Consider the following 22,942-nt stretch of genomic DNA (forward strand, 5'->3'; position numbering starts at 1 on the left):
TACAAACACACTCGCTCACCCGCATTTGTGTGACAGGTCAGTGCTGCGTTTCTTCTCATGCTGGCCCCGACATCAAAAGAGAAGGAGCAGGTTCGGTGAATTTCAAACTTGGTTTACCCCCCCCAAAAAAAGCAAAAACTAAATTTACAGCGCGTCAGTAAAATACTCAAGTCAGCTAGTTCTTCCCAGTTGCTGTTGGTTCATAAACCAGGAGACTGGTTTAGCAGGGAGGATCTAGAACGAACTGGTTGGCCATACATAATATGATTAGTATAAAGTGCAGCATTGCTATGGTGCGGCATATCTCAAAACCAGCAACAATCAAAGGTTTTAACCCCTTAAGGACAATGGGCGGTCCCAAAACCCATTGAAAACAATGCATTTTGAGCCCATGCACGGGCTTTGTCATTAAGGGGTTAAAGGGAATATCACTTAATCATAGAGTAATCCTGGAGTGATATTTCTCTAATATTACTCCATCCTTTTCTAAATGTATCTAAGTGGAACACAACCAAGACACATTTAAGGTGTAGGAGAGATGCATAATGACAATGCTCCCCTTTACAGCAAAGTACACATGGGTTGGACCCTAAAATGAGATGAAAAGGCTGATTTCTGTATTTTGTTCTGCTAGACAACATGTAGCAACAAGAACACAGCAGTAGATGGTTTTAATTGGCTTTGGCAGTTTCAGACCCATGATTTGTTTCTGTGGGTTTTCATGTTGCAATGTACCTCTCTCTCTCTAGGTGATCTAACCCTTTAAGTTCCACGTTGTTGTGTTTTTCACGTTGTTAAAGCAATCAAGACTTTCCTGCCTTACCATTGCTGTGATCAGAAGCGTTGCGTCCAACCGAACAGATTTCTGCTTATAACCTTTCCCCTGCATCCATAGGGAAAATGGAATTCTGGTTTACTAAAGACGTTGTCGCAGTTTTATAATTCTTCCTGCACGTATTTGCCTCCTGGGAACGGGAGGGGATCTCAGCTGCGTAAACCAGCAATTTAGCATTTCTGCAATCCCTGAGAAAAAGGTGGCGCTTAATATAAAGCACACCCACAACTTCAGGGACATTGGACATTTTGGGATACTTGGAGGAGGTAGACTGATTCGCTAACTGTTACGTTTCTAAGCATTCCCTACGTCTAGATTCCTTTTTTCACATTATTCTAATCAGTGCATCCTTATTGGGTCCTTGTTATGATTTAATGCAAAGGTCCTGTTTGATTTGAAGGTTTTAAACAAAAAAAAAAACATTCCATACACAACCATTCCAACTTTCTATATGGATAGGAATTTTATCGCTAGCAAGTACTACTTTCTCCTCTTAGCAGCCTTAGACACATGGATGGAATATCTGCATGCCATGCTATTTACAGAAGTAGACAAATTTAGCCTTCTTCTGCTGACCACATTTGACTAACCGTGGTCTAGAGCAGTATATCCAAATATATTATTGGTCCTTGTATGGACTATGAAGATAAATTATTGGGCAGATCCCGTAGAAAAATGGCGCCATGTCTGTTAGAATAAAATTCTAAAACCGTTGAATGAAAAAAAAATCACTTCTGACTCTGGGCTAATGTATGCGAAATATATATTTAAAAGAAAAAATAAATCGGAAAAGTTGTGTTTTGCACAGTTTAGCATGTCCACAAAGCTAACCTTTAGGGACTGAACATATAATGATACTGTCAATGACACGGTGTTCCGTTCAAGGACTCTTTCACTGCATTAAGAGGTGGGCCTAGAGCTGCAGACAATAAAATAGGTTTCTCCTCCTTACCATGCCATTGACGGCTATAAACCAAGAGTATATATGATAATCAAAAATTGATCAGTTAGTCACAGGTTTTTAGGATTTGCGGCATTTAATTAAAACAATAATAATAATAATAATACTCAGCGTTAACCAGGTCCTTTTGTTTTTTTATACACCAATACGTTATTTGACCCAGATTTGTGAATCACATTGGAGAATGAAGTAATTGATTCAGAATCGCCGTTATCTTCAATAATGGACCTTTCCTATTAAGTGGTTTATAAGACATTAGGAGGAGAGTGGAATTTAATACAATGCCAAAAGCTCTGTTTATATGAAATAGCAGGGTACAGTGATGTATAATATTTACTGGGATAGTGTTTCATGCACACACACCAGCCTCACCCACACTCTCTTGGTCTGAATCTCTTTTTTTACAACCAAACATAATGAGAGATATGGTTGTTATATATATAAGCGTTTTCCAACTTTGTGTTAAATGATTTCGTTAGAAAGCCGCTCCTGTTTCCCCGTGCTCTGTGGGAGAAGGGCTTACTGTTTCCTACTAAACATTAAATATTTAGATATTGGAGCACTCCCTCCTCTGTCTCCCCTAGAGAAAGCCTCTGTCTCTGTTCATAATTATAATTCAAAGGTTCATGGCATTCAGACAAAGGACCCAAAATATTCCTATTCACTGTGACATTTTATCCAATACCATAGTAGGAGGTCCCTTTGCATTCTGCCGGTGTTTGCATTTGACATTAAAAGCTGACAAATGCCATTCTTCCGCTCTGAATGTATTTTTTTCCTGGGGCTCCATTAACAATTATTTGCAATAAGTGTTAACTAGACAGGTAAACCCGGCTGAAAAACCCGGCCTGTACAGTATAAAGAAGGGGCAGATAGGGACTGTCACCCAAGTGCAAATGATATAGGCATAGCCTGGCCAGCATTTACACCCTGACTGGATTCTTTCTGTGTATCTTTTATGGGCTTTCCATTGTTCAGTGTGAGTTTGCTAATCTTTAATGTCATGTCTGCTAAATGTGATTATTATAACTATTATATTTAATTTTTTGAAGTTTATTTCATTCATTTGTGTAACCTGTTACTCATTTGCCTTTAGTGTTTGCCAATGATTGTCAGACCCGATCTGTGATTAGATCAGCCTGGTTGATAACGGAAGAACTGTTTTTTTTTTTTTTATTTATATATTTTTATTATTTACACTATAAACCTTAAGACTACAAACCACACAGCAGTCTATTCTGGATGACCGGTGTAGGTATTTTCATATATAGTTATTGTTGTGTTTTGGCCTCTCCTAAGTTCAGAGTCCAACAAATTCAAGCTGAATTTCTTAAGAAACGGCGGAGGCCAAGTGCAGAATGATGTGTCATACCAATTGGATTATACGTTGGCCGATCCCAATGGCAGAATGGGCTTTGTCTACAATGATTCAATGATTGTTTTCTTACTATGTATGAGGCTAAAGTGTAGAAGTTCTAACCACGCACACATGAAATGTTTTAAGCCTATGTTTGTTTGGGTGGATTTAGATGAAAGAGATGCCTATAATGGTAATTTTTATATGACATAGGGGTGAAGGGGAGCACTTCCACCTCAGCCATGCTTTGACCAGACATCTGCCATTTTTCGCTCATGCTCTATACATCTTTTTAATGTATTCTTCACCAGAGAAAGCCTTTATTCACTTTTTGTGTACTAGGGGCACCTGCAATGTAAATCTGGCCCTAAATTTTATTTGCTGCTGGTAAACTCGTCTGCTTCTCAATTACATTTACGAGATGGCATACAGGGTCGCCTTAAAAGTATAATCAGCAGAGTGACTACAACCATCTAAAGCAGAAAAATGTTTCTCTCTACTGTTCTTGACCCTGTTCATATACTGAAGGGCTGCACCGCAGCCATAACTGTCCTTAAGATCATCTTTTAAGATTAAATCTGGTTATGCCATTTCATAATAATAATAATGCTTTGATCATTCCATAGAAAAATGATCTGATCATAGACCATGGTCTGCAGTGTGAAACATCAGTCTCAGACTGCAGGGGGTTCCATCTTGGGGGTAGGGTGCCAACACTTGCTCTACAGAAGATAGAGCCAATACAACCAAAATTTGATGTCGCTGGTTAAAGGGGTAGTTAGCTGTCTTCACTGCGCAACCAAATATATGTTTTCTTCCATTTCCTATGTGTTTATCAATTCTAAACCCTGAAAGAACTGCGCCTCCTTGCCCTGATTCTGAGGACTATCATCATTTACGATATGTTTGGAGAGTGGTCTTTACAATGTCAGATGTTGTATGGATGCTTTCTTCCTTCTGAAATGGAGCTTGTTTATAATCATTTGGAGACTGCAGCATTGCAATTTCTTTAAAAGCCCCATGCTTTATGGAAATTATTTCGGGGATTGAGACGTTTGCATTGAACCCGTTCAATGCTGGAAAGGGTTATTTCTCGACATGCCAAAGGAGGCGAGTGCATTTCCCTTGTTCACTGGATCTTAAGGGGTTAAATGCATTACAGCCTTACTAATAGTTGAGCTGCTATAGCAAAAGCTTGTATATAGACTGCTAGCCAGCAAGAAACTGCTAATAATGTGGCAGACCAAATGGTTGCATTAGGAATCACTATAATACTGTTCGCATCCCTCATTCTTTTAATGAGAGCCCTGGCTGGGTAATATGGGCATTTGATAAGCTTTAAAACCAAGCAGATGGTTTGTAGGCAGCATTAACAAAGCTTTTCTGAAAGCCTTCCCTGAGACATCTCTGCACAGCTATAGATCATACTTATACTGATGAGCTGACCTTTTTTATTTTACTCTTTAACAAGCGTTGTCTCCAAACTATGCATACAACGAAAGGCTACTTAAGAATAACGCCCCTTGCCATGAATACGTCCACTGTAGTCAAGCACCAATTACACTGACACTTGATAAGCTGATTTGGATCAACTACTTTTGACCTAGACCGGGTCACATTATCTCGTTGTGCCTTATAGAAGAGGTGCTTAAAAGTAAGGAGGCGTTTAAATAATTGAGTGGAAGAAGGATACAGCCATCTGCTTTACACTCATAAAGAAGTAACACACCTATTTTTTTATTTATTTAAAGTATCTCACCCAATGGAGACTCCTTAACTATGTTAATGTTGGTTTGTCATCCCTTACACCCTGAGGTTTGTATATCCACCTATGACGACTCTTATCCTTATATCTGTACATCCACCTTGGACATTGTCTAAATACTATGTACACTTTACTTCTAAGGGATCTTCCATCTTTCCATCTTCAGGAGCTGGTGGCGTGGTTCCATAGCAAATTCTAAGAAGTTATTAAGAATTATATCTTAACTTTACAAAGAGAACCCATTTTTTTAGTACATTAACCTGAGCGGGATGTCCAGGTAGATGTTATTTAACTAGTTTTACAAGCATTCGACTATGTATTATAACATATATTGATCAGATCTTGGGCTTAGGAGACTTCCTAGGTCTGAAAAAGCCATTTCCACCCCAACACTGTTATTTATCATAAGGTCGTTGTTTTCGTTCATCTTAATAGATTGTTTCAGCTTAACCTTCATCCAGCTTTGTTTTACAGGAAGGGATGCGATATTGCAATCGATGCCTTATTGGCAAACATTGTTAGATCAGAGGATTATGAGATATTGGAGGAACAAGACGTGAGCGTCACTCGTGTTTTTGCTGGTTACAGTTGTTATCTGTTTCTTCATAGCAAACTTTAAAAAGACTTATAATGGACTCGGGCATTAAATATTTATTGAAATGAGAAGACGTAAAAAGTGATGACTTGTGCGTTAAAAAAAAATAGATACGTATTTGCTTATGAAGTGGGGTCATGGTAGATGCTTAAGTAAGTTAATATGCGTTTTGTTAATGCTGCATTTTTATATTTATGTTTTGTGATGCATGATTTAAATTGGACTTATTAGTGTTAATATCGAAAGAGCAAATGTGGTGCAAACTGGTGAATGTAAAGCAATCAGCTGGAACATTTGGTTGGTTTCTATAGTGGTTACTTCACTTCAACCACTTGCACCAGAACTACACTTTGTACATAACCTCTATTATATATTACCGTATTTGCTCGATTATAAGACGACCCTGATTATAAGACGACCCCCCAAAATCAAAATATTAATTTAGGAAAAAAACAAAAAGCCTGAATATAAGACTACCCTATAAGAAAAAAGTTTTACTAGTAAATATTAATTCATGTAAACTAATTTTCATATTTAATAAAAGCTATGATTGAGAAAAATATATATTTTTATTTCCTTTTATTTGCCAACATGCCCCCCCCAGTTATGCACATCTGCCCCCAGGCTTGCCACTCTGCCCCCAGAAATGCCTTATACCCCCTATTTGCCACTCTGCCCCATGATGTGCCTTTTAACCCTCTATATGCCACTCTGCCTCCAGAAATGTCTTATACCCTCCTATATGCCACTGTGCCCCATGATATGCCTTTTAACCCCCTATATGCCCCTCTGCCCTATGATATGCCTTATACCCCTATATGCCACTCTGGCATATAGGGGGTTAAAAGGCATATCATGGGGCAGAGGGGCATATAGGGGTTAAAAGGCATATCATGGGGCACAGTGGCATATAGGGGGTTAAAATGCATTTCTGGAGATATATATATATATATATACTGCTAACAGCAATCACACTCCTATCAAGCCAAGGCAGCCAGTACATGCTGGAACCTGGGGATGTTAGAAGTGTGATTACAGCCTCCCTATGCCATGCTACCACCCCTTACACACCCATGCTATCACACACACTCATTCACAAACATTTAAATACTCATTCATTCCATTAATCACACATACACACACACACACACGCTCAAACCCTCCACCCCCCCACCCCCTTACCCCCTTACCTGAACTGCAGATCTCCCACTCGCAGACTTCTGCAGGGGTCCGGCTGTGCGAGCAACTTCTCTGGGCCCCGCCCCCAGAGGAAGGAGGGGGGAGGTAGATTATGTGAGGACTGTGCTAGCTTCCTGTTTCCTGCTGCTAATAGCAGAGACGCTGCTCGCGATCAAAGCCCGGTAAGCAGCACGGACGAAGCAGAATGAGGTCTGATTAGAAGACGACCTCGATTATAAGACGAGGGGTATTTTTCAGAGCATTTGCTCTGGAAAAAACCTTGTCTTATAATCGAGCAAATACGGTACATTAAACGTATGCATTAGCTCAAGACTTTTTTGAGCTTTCAAAACAAAAACTAATCAATAGATCAATTTTCCACGTGCTATGTTGAAATCCCTTTGTATTTCTGGCCCTCAATGACCTGAGTTGTTCACCCACCTTTTTGAGGAGGGTAGCCAAATAGTTTTAGGTCTCCTTTTTGTACCAGTTTGTTCTTGTAAATCTATAAATCTGTCTGGTGTTACCCCCTTTAAGGAAGATGAGTATGCCACAGAAATAACCAAAAAGAATGTTAGGAAGGGTTGTCGGAGATATAATAATTGGCAGATCTACATCTAAAAGTAGACACTTGGCTAAGTGTAATTAGAGTCTTAGTGGACACCATCTGGGGAGGGTAATGGGAACTCTCGCACCGTTGGCTTAGCCTGTTCCTAATCAGTATTGCTTCATACCCTTATTTAAATGGTGTCTGAAGAAACTGGGACAAAGTTCAGCTGCACTGTAAGAGACCGACTTTCCAAAGGGTTGCAAAGGAGAATGAAAATGTCTGCCTTAAAGAATACAGGATTTCTTGAATTTATGTCCTGAAGGTATCGGTGGAAATGTACTGTGGTTGGATTGCTTCGATGAGAAGAATCTTCTCCAGCTCCTGTGTTATTATTTTCAGGGTGTTCTCTAACAAGGATAAAGTTATGTACACAGTGGCTTTATTTAAAATCAGGACAGCTGGCCATCGAGACTGTCTTTACTGTATCTGGGCTTTTAGTTATGAGTTTAGTATAAAAGATAGTGTGGCTGGCATTTGTTTAACTTTAGTATACACTAGTGAGAATGTACTTCAAACTCCTTTGATGTACTAGGCTTGCTTTAATGGCTTATCTTGACTTGTAATATCCCACTGGGCTTTCTGAATTTATACCTGTAGAGTATAACTAAGCTACAAAGCAGACCTTCACGTACATGGCTAAGTGAAACAGTGGTAGATTTAGCTAATCAATTTATTAGGGCCTCACAGTGTCTGCTGGTATGTTAAATTAAATGCGTAATTTAATTCAGTCGAATCAAGTACACCACTTACGAGTTAAAAATGTGCAAAGCAACGCTCTTTCGTGTTCTCTTGGTATTCAAAGTCCAAGGAGACGGCTAAATGTTCAACCGTCGGGTTTCGGCTAAGAATTAACTCTTTTGTGATGACAACGCACTCAGCAACCCAGTATTTATGTACATGCAGAATGAATGACTGTCTGCACCCATGTATTTGCAGTTGGTGAATAGCCATGTATTTCTCGGATTCATACATAAGCTTAATAAACAGAATACGCATGTTTGGTGATTCTATTATGGCTTCTATAAGCAAGACACAAAAAGTGGTGTTGGCAAACTCCAATCATTGTTCAAAAAGTAGGTAACCATAGATCAACAGATCCATGAACAAAGTAGTCTTCTTCATCCAGAAGTAACTCTAGTTGGTGTTCTACAGTATATATCATATTCCCACTACCACTCCTAGAGGTGCTTTTAAATGAGACAGGTTTACTGTCTGGTCGGCTTCTTTAGTCTACCCTAGGATTGCCAGCTACTTTGGAAAAAAATACCAGCTGTGTTGTTGGTTCTGTAGAGTAACAATTAAGCCTACCAGTTTAATACCGGCTAGAAGAAGACCTCAATGGTGTTCCGTGAATTTATACATATGTTTTTTAAGCCTTAGCATTAACGTTAATAGCATAAATTACGCAATAATAGGGCCTAAGTGCTGGTTCCCTTTAAATTGTAAGTGAATGCTTTTAAGTCACGTTTTTCATAAGACCGGAAACAATGCTATGTTTTTAAAACTATTTCTGGGGCATAATTGATCTGAGTGGGTGAAGAATGTTTTAAAAAGAGAAAACGTATGCTATTTCTCTGGTACAAGATGGATATTTCCGTATGCCGTGTATTTGCAAAATAAATGCTTGCATGTGAATGTAACTAGGAACATACTTGACATTGAGTGAACGAGTAAAGTTCACCATTGAATAGTTAATGTCTGGTGGTCAGGTTACAGCACCTGTGCTTTCTGCATGTGACATGGTTAGTTGCCTATTTTTGCTTTAACTGTAAATGTCAAATTCTGTAAGAGTAAAAATTATTCCCAAAACGGCACATATCATGTCAGCTACCAGAAAGCCTTTAGCTTTTTTTTTTTTTTTTTTTTTCTTCCTTTTTAACTGAAGCTATCACATTTTTAAAGTCCACTCACGTTGGTGGAAGAATAAGAAGCAATTACTTGAATTGTTTGTCAATAAAGATTTGTCTTTGGCGTCTGCGATGTATAGTAAAACAATCACATCAGCGAACAAATGAAAATCAAAGTGAGGAGGAAAGGACTAATAGACTCATACACATGGACACTGAGCATTGACACTGATACACACCTGATCGCACACAAACACATAATCCAATACTGGAGTTCCAGGATGCCTCTATCAATCACTTTGTTGTGTTCTTCTCTCCTCTTACATCAAAGGGTTACACAACATTAAAATGTCAGTGGAATAAAGAATAAACCACAAAGTAATTTACCCTTACTTTCATGATAATACTCCAGAGACTACGAGAGAATAATCCCTGCTCAAATATTATAAGCATGTACAATTTTGCTTTTTGTTCCATTATTGGAACAATAATTATGTTACGTTATAATAATGTTACAATTATAACAATTTAGAAATGTGTTGTATTATCCTGTACTGTCCATCCTTGTATATAAGAAAAAAGTGCACCAGTAGCAATGTTTGTTACACTTGTCGGTAGCTTCTTCATGGCTGGTCAGCCAATCAATGGCCGTGTTACATTTTAGCTCAATCTAAAAAAAATAATAATTTTGAAATTAAATTCCTCACAGGTTTCATTACTATAGAGATGCATGAGTAGATAATTACCATCTGTTGAACCGAAACATTCCTTTGTGTGAGTCACAAATACAACTTGATACACACACATATTCTGTAATCATAATACCAAGGATGCAGCACGGTGTGGAATTTTCACTCATGTCTCTCAAGCAACACATGCCTCAAAGAATATGTAAATTTTTCTTGTGATGTTAACCCGGTTATAGTTAACTCAAATTCTATGACCGAATAAAAAATAGCATTATAAAGAGGGTTACTTTTCAGTAGGGTCATGCCAGATCGACTGGTCTGGCCCTGTAATGGACAGCACAGCAAGGGTTGTGTTTGAAGTACGTCACTGTCACTGACAAAGCCAGAGGTTCATGAGTTCTCCTCAACACACATGAGACCTTAGTGTACATAGGACCTCATTGAGCCCGCACGGAACCTAGTTCTAGACAATGCCAGGGTGACAACCAAAATCTGAGTGGCCTTAGAAGGTCACATTGCTTTTCTAAATTTGATACATGGTGGGTTTTTTTGGCAGGATGGCAAACAAAAAGCAATTTTTTGTTTTGTTTCTCACATTTCTTTTTTTTGTCTATTGGTAGACATCACCTCACTGCCCTAGGTCATGTACTCCCGAAAGTGTGAAGCATCAACCATTTCAGTTTTACACATGTATCTCCTTTACGTAATGCAAACAGTTAGTGACAGTGAAGAGGAAGCAGCCACTGTAGGTACCAGCTGCTTTCGGTAATTAGAGAGATATATTTAGCCGTGTTCCCAGAGCAGAGAGCTGAGTCCTACGCACTCCATCCATCTCCTCAGCAAATCTCAAACAGGGAGGGAGGAGGGATGTGGTACACAAAACACAGCACAAACATCATCCTAGTTCTGTGAATGGTCGAACTCTGTGTAACCCATTATCTTCTAGTTCATTACGCACAACACTACTTACTACCAAGATCTTTTCTTGGGCTCCATCAACCCTGGGTACCTAGAGGTCTAGCTTTGTATCTCATAATTGTATTGCAACTTACAATTAAAAACATTTTAGCCTTTTTATTAGTTTCCTCATGTAAAAAAGGCTACATTTGCCTTTATACATTTTAGCACACTTTCGTAAGACACCCACGTTCCCCTCTGTTAATATATGTAAAGTGTCAAAATCTACATATAATTATCATGTCATTTTGTATCAAAACCAGACAGTTGACCAGTTAAATCTTAGAGGGAGCCACTTTTGTTCTCCTAATGTGTTTTACATAGGTAACAAAATTATTAATACTATTTAGCTACCTCTCGTTGATGCCAAAGGAGAGGACACACTGCATAATCCAGTTTTTAGTACGCAGATTGTGATTTAATTTTAGATTAAAAAAAGAATTATTCCATTTCATTTTATTCATTACGATATGGCTTAAAGTAGTAACCGTAATTCTCCCTCGTGTATGGTTTTGAATATAGGCTTTTGTCGCTTTAAGTGTGTGTGGAGCATGGCCTGTTCATTAAGTCTTTGGGTTCAGATCAGAGGACTTAATTGGACTTCTTTGTGTATTCTCACGGGTAGGTATAGTATTAACCTTTTCCATGAGAACATAGTGGGTTCCATTCAGTTCCCTTCCAGGGTTAAGTATCCCCGAGCCTTAAAGAGGATTAAGAAGGTGCAGTTTGGTTGATTGTTATACTGTAACTGTTGGTTCGCTGGAAGAATTGGTTCACCAATCTTGTAATTGGTCATACCATCCAACATTTCAAATGGCCAAAAACGGGCACACCACACATTTGTCTTATGGGTTATGGTTAGAAGTGTAACCTCATATAACAAATAGAGACATGTTATATGACTTTGTGACCTATTTACAGCTAAGGATATAGAAAAATCTATACTCATACCTAGCAAATATTCTGAGGGACGACAACAAAAAGGGGAGAAGGGATTGAGGGCCCAAAAAAAGAACTGCCCCTTATAAGTAGGCACACTTTCCATGGATGAGCAGTGGAAAGTTTTCCCTGTTAGGGTGTAGTTTAGTTGACTCCAGGGAAAACAGTCATGGTTACCGCCAGCTGACTCAGAGGAAGGTATGGCAGGCTCTTACATGTCGTACATTAATGTATACAAACTGTATGGTTGGGTACATTACAAAAGTGTACTTGATCACATCATCACCTTACTCTAATTAAAGCTTTTATCTGTCAGTTAACCGGCTCATGTATATTTAAAACCTTGGGTTTTGTCATAATATATATATCTTAATTACTTGAGATTTACTTAACTGTAAAGAAAAAAAAACAGTTCAGAAACATGCATATCTCTGTTTAACCTGCTATAAGGTCCTGCATTTATCTGTAATGTTTTAGTCACTAGGTATAGGTTCAATATACAGTAGAAACACATATGTGTTTGGTTAAATGTGTGACTGATGTCAAACTTATTTCAGCTAATGTACTTGAGATTATGTATTTTCTGGTAGGGTAAGTGAGATGATAAAATGTCTTACCAAAGCTTATAGGTCCAGCAATCAAAACGATTTTCTAAAACTAAGTAGACCACCACCTGCTCCCTTGTTTGGCATTGCAAGCAAACATAGCACTTCAAAAAAGGCTCTTCCGGGATGACTTCAGTTGGGGTCTTTGGGTTTTTATTGTGAGAAGCTGTGTAGTTTCCTTCCAATGGTGCACATCATGCCTAAGCCTATATATTGTCTATTCCTCTCCTTTCATTTTCAAGTGGTTTAGTTTATTTATATTTACATAACTCTGATCATAAGACCTCTGTTGGTTTCTAAGCACAACGCAGGACTTCATTCTTTCCTGAAACATATGTAACACACTTAAATAGATGATAGAGTTAAATACTTGGTCCAAAATCTCATAGATGATGTTAACTTTATTGAGGATTGAAACTGCAACACAGAGATACAGAGGAAGTCATATTTTCCCCATTAAACATTCTTCGTGGGACATTTTATTTATTTACTTTTGTATTTTTCTGTTTTCCAGGAGCCTGGAGAGGAGCCTCTTTCACTGGATTTCCCCGAGATCGATTTGTCCCAGTTGGACGCAAGTGATTTTGACTCTAACAGCTGTTTTAATGAGTTGCAATGGTGTAATAATCACTCAGAGAACGATTCCAGCCAGTACAGCACTGATGACTCCGAGCTGCTTCAGGTATCACCAAGCTTCTTTACCGCTTTTTTACCACTTCCAAAGTTTTTCTGACTGGCTCATTTTGCGTCTCATGCTCAGACAGCCCTAAATCAGCCAGAGACTGATAAGTAATTTTTCTGAATTAAGTTCAACAAATAAGGAAGACTTACCACTTTATTCTTTAATTCCACTGATGACGCAAGTGCTTCAGTGACATTCCCAGCTTTCATCCTCAATGTATTCAATCATTAGAGCAGTGTTTCTCAACATCTTTTAACCCAAATGTCAATGACAAGAGTTATATCCCCTTGCCAACCTTTCTGTAATACACAAATCTGACTTTTAGGCTGTAACATGCCACCCAACTGTCACTGGACAAATCTGGAAGAGAAAACCCAACATTTGTAGGAGAAATATTTATATGTTGACATAGTTCTTAAGTGCTTACATTGCCCGTTTCAGCTACAAACATATTTTTCCCCACTGATACCACTTTCGATTACCTCAGGTGACCCAGAGTCATAAAGCTACTCATAATAGAGCCAAAGGAGCGGGCACCCATATTGATATCAGGCAATAAAACTGTAGCAGTTGCTTTTTATTTTCTATAATAAGAACAATACTATACTACGCAACATTTAAACATTTACTATTTTATGAACTCAATTTTTTATGAATATCACTAAAGCATTTCTTTTGACACCAGCATAATACTTGTCTACTCCAATGGCTTATTGTGTATTTTTTATTTTATAAACATGAAGTTAGTTTTGAAGCATAGATACTCTACCACACCTTTGTAATTTTCTATCACAGGTCCACATTAACCACAAGCCGCTATTCTGTATTTGATTTTCATATTGCAAAGAATTGTCCTTTCTCTGTAGCTTTCTTTGTGCAGCTGAATATTTTCGGTGTGATGGTATTATAGATTGGCCACTGAGCCATTTATTACACCACATGCTCTGGGGATCTACAGAAAGTAGATGACAGCATTTTGAGCGTCTTTTATTTAACACCTCCGATATCTGGAAGACTCTAGCAAATGTCTGTGATAAGTCTACAGGGAGTTTGGAGCCCGGTTACCCCTAGGTTACACCAGAGATTGGCAGTAACTCAGCTCTCGAATGAAATTGCACCAGAGGCCGACTGAAGGCCTTTCCTTTTCATGTAATAATCAATCAATTACACTTTGATGGTCTCCTAACCCCAGAGTCAACTTTCACCGTTTAGTCCAGTTGAGGATTGGGGAAACATAAACATGAAGGATTTGGGAAGTAAATGTAAAAGATTGTCTCGCAGTTTATGTGTCTTGCAGTTTTAAGTGATAATATTTCATGATCGGATACAGTGTTGTACAAAATGTCTTCTGTCAGCAGCTAATAAACCTGTCATTGACCTTACCCAAGTTCTCCCTATGAATAATTTTATACCACCCTGTATGAAGTTATTTGCACAGAGCTGCAATTGCTTTGATTGCATGTATGTGCCTATTATTTTTGGGTTTCTCAGTTTTTTGTATAAATCAGTACTTAAGTACGATATTTAAAAAAACAGGGATACATTATATCTCAAACCCTGGTTACTAGGGGCAGCAATGATATAAAATTTATTTAAGAAACTACTATACTTTTTGTGTGCCCATATCATTTACATAATTTACATGTGTTGACTGTACAGCAAAAATGACATCACACACACATCTTTTTTCATTGGCTAATTAAACCACATTAGCATTAAGAGGCAGTTTAAAGTTCCACCTATTCAGCTACATGTAACGCCTTAACAGCTAATACTGGATTGGAAACATATTCCCTAGTACTGCCGAATGCCTTCCCAGAAATTATTTTATCGGTAATAATTTATCAGGGAATGGTAAATTGCAATGTAATGTAAAATATTTTTGCCTTGGAAACTGAAAAATGCTCCGTAAAAGTTCATCATGTTTTCCTGTTAATAAACTTTAGAATAAATGAATACGTTGATTTGATTTCGGTAAGGTTTATCCGCTTCGTCTGCTGCAGAGGTAAGCGAGGTTGCGGTAAGTGAAGTACACAGGTCATCTTTTTAAGTGTTGATGGATAACTTCTTGAGGGATGCATTCATTGCTTCACAATGGTAACAACATGTTGTTTCTCTTCAGATTATAGACAGTGAAAATGAGGCGTTACTGGCAGCCCTCACACAGACACTGGATGATATACAGGAGGATGACATCAGCCTGTCTGCCTTCATATCCTCGGGAGACGGGGACTTCTGCCCCTTACCTGCCCTCTTGGCCAAACCCAGCTTCCCATGTGATTCCCCTAAGAGCCCAGAAACTGAAGATGAGCTGTCTATAGTAAGAACCACTTCCTACTGTTTAAAGTGGAAATGGATGAGACCCTGAATAGACGCCTGCATGGGTATGATAGGCAACAAAGGTCTGAATTTTTTCATTTAAGGCTTTAAACAAATAATACGAAACTCATCCATGTTATTTGTGTAAATGTGTATGTATATTTATCCCACACACAGCATTTATTTAATGAGGCTTTTTCCTCAGCTGCTGCGCGTGCCCAAGAGGCTTCACGCTTTATGTGGCTGGTGGTCGAGGTTCCAACTCTTACAGAAATAATGAACCCTTAAGCACTTTGCTAATATATGGAGGATGTACCTGTCATGTCTCTGGCTACCTTCAGGCTACCAGTGGTGTTGCATTTAAGTCCGCCATTTTGTTTTTAACACGCCTCCATTTCCTAGCACTTTGCTTTCACTTTATGGAAAAAAGCACTCTGTTGTGGGATTGCATGCAGGTGTGAGATCAATAGAAGCCTTTACAGTTATGGATCCCAAAATAGAGGCACACTTTATTATAGAAATCTTTCCTAGAAATCAGGGTCTGAAACACATTTATTCGATTTTATGTTTGCAATTTCTTACTGTACTACATATCTTGACAGTCTCTATGGTGATATGGTCATTGTCGTATATTTTTTGGAAAATTTTGTATTACATACAGAATTGCTTTATCACCATAATTTACATGATTCATTATGTCACGGGTTACCATATCATATCATTCATGTGAATGTACTGTAAACATTCACATGGACAACTAAATACAAGATCTTTTTTTGTCAAAACATAAGAGATTGAAACGCTTATTTCATGCATTTCACTTATTAGAGATGTTAACTTTCTGTTACTATTCACGTGATAAATCTAGTAAAGATTTGGTAAACAGTAGACCAATTGCTGTGAATAGACTACAACTTCTATAATTTAGGCAAATTGTGTTGGCTAAAGGTCACCAAACCGTGCAGGTGTATGGGAGAACATGGGACATATTGATCTTTATTCAGATTATTTGAAGACAGAAAAGAATAGGAGAATTATATTTTTTGTATTTCTATTACTTCGGATTCTTAATTTGGAATTGTAATAGATCATTCGGCAAACATCATTAATTGTGTGCTTAATAATCAAGTCATTTGGCCACATTATGTTTGCTAAATATAATTATACGCAAGTGATATATTTTGCCTGTTTCTGCAACTCTACTGAAAAACACTTTGCTGATGGGATCCTTTGCATGACTGAGTAATTCTATGACCCTTAAATAATTTATATGACAAGATGAGCTAAGCGGTAACTTATTATAGCACTTCACAGAGTTGTACCTTCAATAACTACTGGTTTTAATAATGCACTCTGTTTAAAATGGTTCAATAAAAAAATATAAAGCGGAAAACTCCCTCTCTTCCTCCAAGGTTGCTACTTAAAATATAACATGATCGTTACTTTAATGATGAAATGTTACAAATACATTTCTGAAAGTTATGAGGATGGTTGGGAAGACACATTTCATGGCTTGAATGTATACCATTCATAATGTCAGTCATAAGATATTTAGTACTTGTAACCTTAGTAGATGGAAGCGTGGAAAAAGACTTACTGATTGTATCTATACAATTATTGGGCAATTAGCTTTTAAATAATTTCCAGCACCAAACTAAACTATGAAGATACATGAGATGTTAGACCTTATTTAATAAATAGCATAAGTGGATTTACGCCTTTGTATGTAAATAGACGTGCTTTGTTTACTGTCTATCTTATATGGACTCTGATGTGTCTTCACCGTGTGTTTTTACAGCTGAAGAAGTTGCTGCTTTCTCCAGCTCAGACGCCATTGAACAGTGATATTCCCAATGATGGCAATATACGGCGTCAGGGAACAACTAAATTCCGTCCTCTTCGAGTATGTTCAAAGGTAATCTTTTTCAACGCTAAATATAGTAAAGGTTCTTGAAATAGGTCCAGTTCTCCTTAAATCCTACTCTGTCAAGAGTCATTGATCAATTTGATTAAAAATAGTTTTTAGTGGGCAACTTTTACTTTCACCATATCCACTTAGTATAGGTAGATGAGGTTGATAGGCTGTGAATATGTTTAGCTCACTGACTATGTGTTATAAAGGGCTAAGCCCAGCAAATTTCCCTTCATGTAAGGCCAGGTTGGCCCCGCATAATCTGCAGTTAATAATCTGTCAATTAAGTATTTGCTCAACATTCTGTACAAAAACAACTGGGGTGTTTTGTTTTAACCAATGTTATTGAGTTTATCTTTACTTCGTAACTAATTAAATTCTGGGGAAAAAAACTGAAAATTGTTTGTTTATCAAAATAAATGTACTCATTGTCCAGGTGGAAGTGAATTGGCCATATGTAAGATTGGTCTGGACAATTTCAGTCCCCAAGGGCCATAATCAGGCCACAGTTTTTAGATATCGCATCCTGAGTGCCGTTTAAACATTGTTTTTTAGGGACTGATACTCAACATTCCTGGCCTTTCTGTAGCCCTTCGAGACTTTTGTTCTGCAGTCCTGAGATATTTAGAGAAGATTTACAATGTGAAGTAAAATGTAGACTGCCATCACATTAATACATTGCGATTGTTTTCATGCAGACAATTTCATGGCTGTGTTAACTAAAAATTAACAATTTGTTACAGGTGGAAAGCCCGACAGATAGACAGGCTGGACTTTTCCAAACACAGAGTCGAAGCTGTACAGAGCTACACAGGCATTTAGTATCTACCGTTCCTCAGACTGCTGTCTCATCTTCAAAAGAGGAAAATCAGGACAGCTCCAAGGAAGAAGACAGTGACTCAAATGATGATGAAAATAATGAGGATAGCTCTGTGAACTCCTCATCGTCCCCCAATTTAGAAAATCACAAACCACAATTTACCTGTGAGCGAGAGAAACGTGCAGTGGTGGACCTCATTCGATATATGCACACCTACTGCCTTCCTATAAAGAAGCAGCCCTCTAATGAGAAGCACCAGCATTGTAATACCATCTTAAAAAGACCCAAATTGGAATCTACTCGGCAAACATCACCTTGTTCTAATGAAGCCAGTAAGATGGGTCCTAAAAAGCGAAACTGCCCTTCGTTTAGTAAATGTAAGTGGACGGGTTCAGGTTTTTCTATCCTGAAAGAACTACTAGCAAAGGACATTTCGGGGGATGTAAGCAAGCCATACAGATTAGCTCAACCAGTATATGCATCTCTCTCCGATTCCTGCGTCAGCTCTCTGTCTCACGGTAAAGAAGGGTTGAAATTAGGGTTGGGTGCAAGTATTAAAACTGAATTTGAGAAAGTCCATAAGTCATGTCCGGCTCTTAAAAAGGATACCAGACTTGTCGAAGTTGCTCGGAAACCAACAAATGCTTCTCAGGAGCATTTCACTGTTAAAACAGCTCCAAAACAGGAAAGCTCAGTTTATGCAGTTAGGCGATCAAGCAGACTTAATCCAGAATTTAGTGAATTACTTTGGTTCAATGAGGACATGCCTCCACAGACCTGTGGGGAACAGATAGCTGCTGATGTAGAACTTGTCCCAGCAGTGAAAGCTTTTGATGAAGATGAACAGATAGCTGAGGTTGAAGTTGAAGAATTATTGGATCCAACGGATGAAGTGGATATTGCCAGAGCAGAAGTTTTGGGAAATGATTCCCATGAACTGCATGCAAACACTATCACCAAACAGTTCTGTCCGCAAGGTAAGTTGAGGACATTTTAGGCAAGTAAATGTGTGGAGAATACCGTGACAGTGTTGAAAGTCCTGTCTTGGTCACAGTATATAATGTAGCACACATATCCTTTTTTTGTCCTGGTTTACAAAATTGGATGCCCAAGTGTTGTAACCAGATCCTTAATGTGTCATTTGATGCATACTTTGGGCATTGCTTTGATCTGAGGTAATGACAGATTGGTTAAGCATGTTGCTTAATTTGTAAGTCAATATAACCCGTGTTTTAGAGCTTTACAAAACTGAAATCTGATATGTGACTACTGAAAAGTAAATGCTTAATAAAATAAAAAGAGAGATTCCTCCGCATTTAAGCTGAATACTGTGGCACCTTATTGTGGATTTGCATTTCCCATACAGTTTTCTTTTTGTACTGTTTTTTGGATAGCATTTCCTAGTTGAATCTCGTATTGACTTTCTTTGTAACACGGTGTATTAGTTACTGTTAAAAACACATGACATCGTAATAAAGGATATTAGATACGCTTCACTGAAATCAAGGTTCTCCTTGGACAGGACAACTGTGCTTCTCAAGGGCTAATATATAAGATATGTGTGCCTTTAATTAGGGCTGCAACTAACGATTATTTTAATAATCGATTAATCGGCCGATTATTTTTTCGATTAATCGATTAATCGGATAAAAAAAAACAATATGCAAATTTTTCGTTTATTTAAAAGAATTTAATGAACTGGATGTTAAAAAACAACTTAAAATTTACATTAACATTCTTATTTTGTTATGATGTAATAAAAAACAATATTTTCAAAGTACAAGAACCCAAACACAATATTTATGAAACAAAATAACCCCAAACATTCTGAAAAGAGGTGGACTATTACTGTTCAAGAAACTTTGCCCCAGCACTTTGCACTTTGCACCCAGCACTTTGCACCCAGCACTTTGCACCCAGCCCTGGCACTTTGCACCCAGCACTTTGCCCCCAGCACTTTGCCCCAGCCCTGGCACTTTGCATCCAGCACTTTGCACCCAGCATTCAGCACTTTGCACCAGCACTTTGCACCCAGCCCTGGCACTTTGCACCCAGCACTTTGTACCCAGCACTCAGCACCCAGCACTTTGCCCCAGCCCTGGCACTTTGCATCCAGCACTTTGCACCCAGCACTTTGCACCAGCACTTTGCACCCAGCACTTTGTACCCAGCACTCAGCACTTTGCGCCCAGCACTTTGCCCCAGCCCTGGCACTTTGCACCCAGCACTTTGCACCCAGCCCTGGCACTTTGCACCCAGCACTGGCACTTTGCACCCAGCACTTTGCACTGTGCCCCTGCACCCAGTCTCCAACTCTGCCCTGCACCCAGCCCTGCCCCCACATTCTGCCCTGCCCCCACACTCACACTCTGCCCTGCACCCACTCTGCCCTGCACCCACTCTGCCCTGCACCCACACTCACACCCTGCCCTGCATCCCCACCCCCACTCTGCCCTGCACCCAGTCTCCCACTCTGCTCTGCACCCACACTCACACCCTGCATCCCCACCCCCACTCTGCCCTGCACCCAGTCTCCTGCCCTGCACCCCCCACCCCCACTCTGCCCTGCACCCCCACCCCCACTCTGCCCTGCACCCACACTCACACCCTGCCCTGCATCCCCTGAAACCCCACTCCCACCCCGCCGTGGACCCCCACCCCCGCGAATCGCTCTGTGCGAATGGAGCCACTCGCACAGAGCGAACCGCTCTGTGCGAATGGAGCCACTCGCACAGAGCGAACCGCTCTGTGCGAATGGAGCCACTCGCACAGAGCGAACCGCTCTGTGCGAATGGAGCCACTCGCACAGAGCGAACCGCTCTGTGCGAATGGAGCCACTCGCACAGAGCGAACCGCTCTGTGCGAGTGGAGCCACTCGCACAGAGCGAACCGGAACACGTCACATCCGTCACGTAGCTAGAAGAAGGCGGAGACTGCAGAGCGTGTAGCAGAAGCGGGGAACGCTCGCGGAGGTAAGTAAAAGGAGCCGAGTGCTCCAACAACGAATTGATCACTCGATTAATCGATAACGGAAATCGTTATCGATGATTTCCGTTATCGATTATTATCGATTTTATCGATTCGTTGTTTCAGCTCTACCTTTAATTAGCGTAGGTAAATCTGTGAGGACAGCCAGGAGACTGATTGTACAGTCCATGCTGACATGATGAGATACAGAACTGTTCAATGTCCTAAGGCCTTGAACAAGGAGGACCAAAGCCCCTGAATTAACAATCGACAACTTAATTTTCGCTAACACATTCAAGAGTTCAATAGTTTTGTTAGATTGTACCACATAAATTTTATACTTTTTGACCATCAACAGGATACCATCAGCAGATATCAACGTACTTTGAATAAAAAAATACGCTATGGCATCTCTCATCTCTTGTTCCCGTATAACTGCACAATTAAGATGTTTTGTGGTGGTCGCCTATACTGTTTCAAATCTCAGTTACTAGAAAGAATACATTCCCCATGATTTGTTCAATACATTTTGGCAGCATTGGGCCCAAACTGGGCCCAAATAAATAGCCATGTTAGCTGTTAACACCTCCTCATCATGTTCTTAACGTAACATTTAACTGGTTAAAAAATACATACCAAAGTAATGAAATTATTTACTAAAATGATTGTACTTGTTTAAATAAACCCAGCAGGATTTTGGAGTTTTCCAGTAACCCTGTAATCCCACCATTAACACTCTTTGTAGAAACATAGAATTTGACGTCAGATAAGAACTGTTGGGTCCATGTAGTCTGCCCATTTGTCTGATTTAGCATTTACAGCTGCTGGATGGCACATTATTATTATTATACTTTATTTATAAAGCGCCAACAGATTCCGCAGCGCTGTACAAGGTAAAACATTTACAGATAACGACAAGTACAAAATGACAAGCAATTGACATACAGATACAAGAGGAATGGAGGGCCCTGTTCCCGCAGGAACTTACATCCTCTCAGTAAAGTAAAACTTACTTTACATATAGTTTTAGATTATGACCTCTTTCTATATAACATTTCTCCTTCTTTGAAATAAACTCTTGCACTTTGCTAATGCAATATGCTACCGAAGTACAGCTCCGTTACAATTAAGAAAATTTCAGCAGTTTCAACAATCATATAATGGTGATATAAAATATTTATTATATGAACTTCACCGTAATCTACCCATTCTTGCTTGTAGTCTAGTGCTTCAGCTTTGTTATTTCATTATCAAAATTAAAGCTTTTTTCGTTTTACATTTGTAGAAACCCCCAGATGCCAGCCGCTTTCATTACCACAGAGGTACGAGTTGAATGCTTTTATTTGGGAAGGTTTGACTGTAATCTACAGAATTGCATAATATGTAAACCTTTTTTTAAACAAACAATAAATTATAAATGGTTTCTTCTTCTGTGACAGAGTAGAGAGTGATTCTTAGAATGATTCTAATCTACTGTAACCAACTGTGTTATCGAATTTGATCTGTTTTTGGTCTGAAGGGATCACTTACTGCCTTGATCTGATATAGTTTTTTAACCCTCATATCTATTCACCAGGAGGAGGCAAGTTGACCTAGATGTTCTTTAAACTCAATAAAGCCCATAGACTCAATGACCAACACAGCATTTAATATTTAACTTGGTGTCAACTCCACCCAACAGGACTTTGTTGACATTTCAGAAATTGACACGTTTCTGGTAGAGTTGGCTTAGTTGAGTGCTGTCAGGTAGTTTCTGAGTTAAGTTACTTGTGTTACCTCTGTAACTATACTAACAACTCAACCTGGAAGACCAAAAAGTAAAATATTGTTTGTTTAACAAGCCGATAATGTTATCGGCTTACTCTAGCAGAAGAAACCTGCAAGGGTTAGCCATTCGTAATAC

General features: G+C 39.0%; 1 protein-coding gene across 2 annotated transcripts in view; it reads left to right on the forward strand.

Moving 5' to 3' along the window:
- PPARGC1B (PPARG coactivator 1 beta) overlaps positions 1-22,942 on the forward strand; it is a 57,667-nt gene that overhangs the window by 28,753 nt on the left and 5,972 nt on the right. For both annotated transcript variants that reach the window (XM_053461849.1, XM_053461848.1), the window contains exons 2-6: positions 12,854-13,021; positions 15,144-15,341; positions 17,139-17,255; positions 17,996-19,049; positions 22,325-22,361. In XM_053461849.1, coding sequence (XP_053317824.1) covers positions 12,854-13,021; positions 15,144-15,341; positions 17,139-17,255; positions 17,996-19,049; positions 22,325-22,361 — 1,574 coding nt within the window. The remainder of the gene's footprint in view (positions 1-12,853; positions 13,022-15,143; positions 15,342-17,138; positions 17,256-17,995; positions 19,050-22,324; positions 22,362-22,942) is intronic.

The sequence above is a fragment of the Spea bombifrons genome, chromosome 4, assembly GCF_027358695.1.
Source record: "Spea bombifrons isolate aSpeBom1 chromosome 4, aSpeBom1.2.pri, whole genome shotgun sequence".
In the NCBI taxonomy this organism is placed as follows: domain Eukaryota; kingdom Metazoa; phylum Chordata; class Amphibia; order Anura; family Pelobatidae; genus Spea; species Spea bombifrons.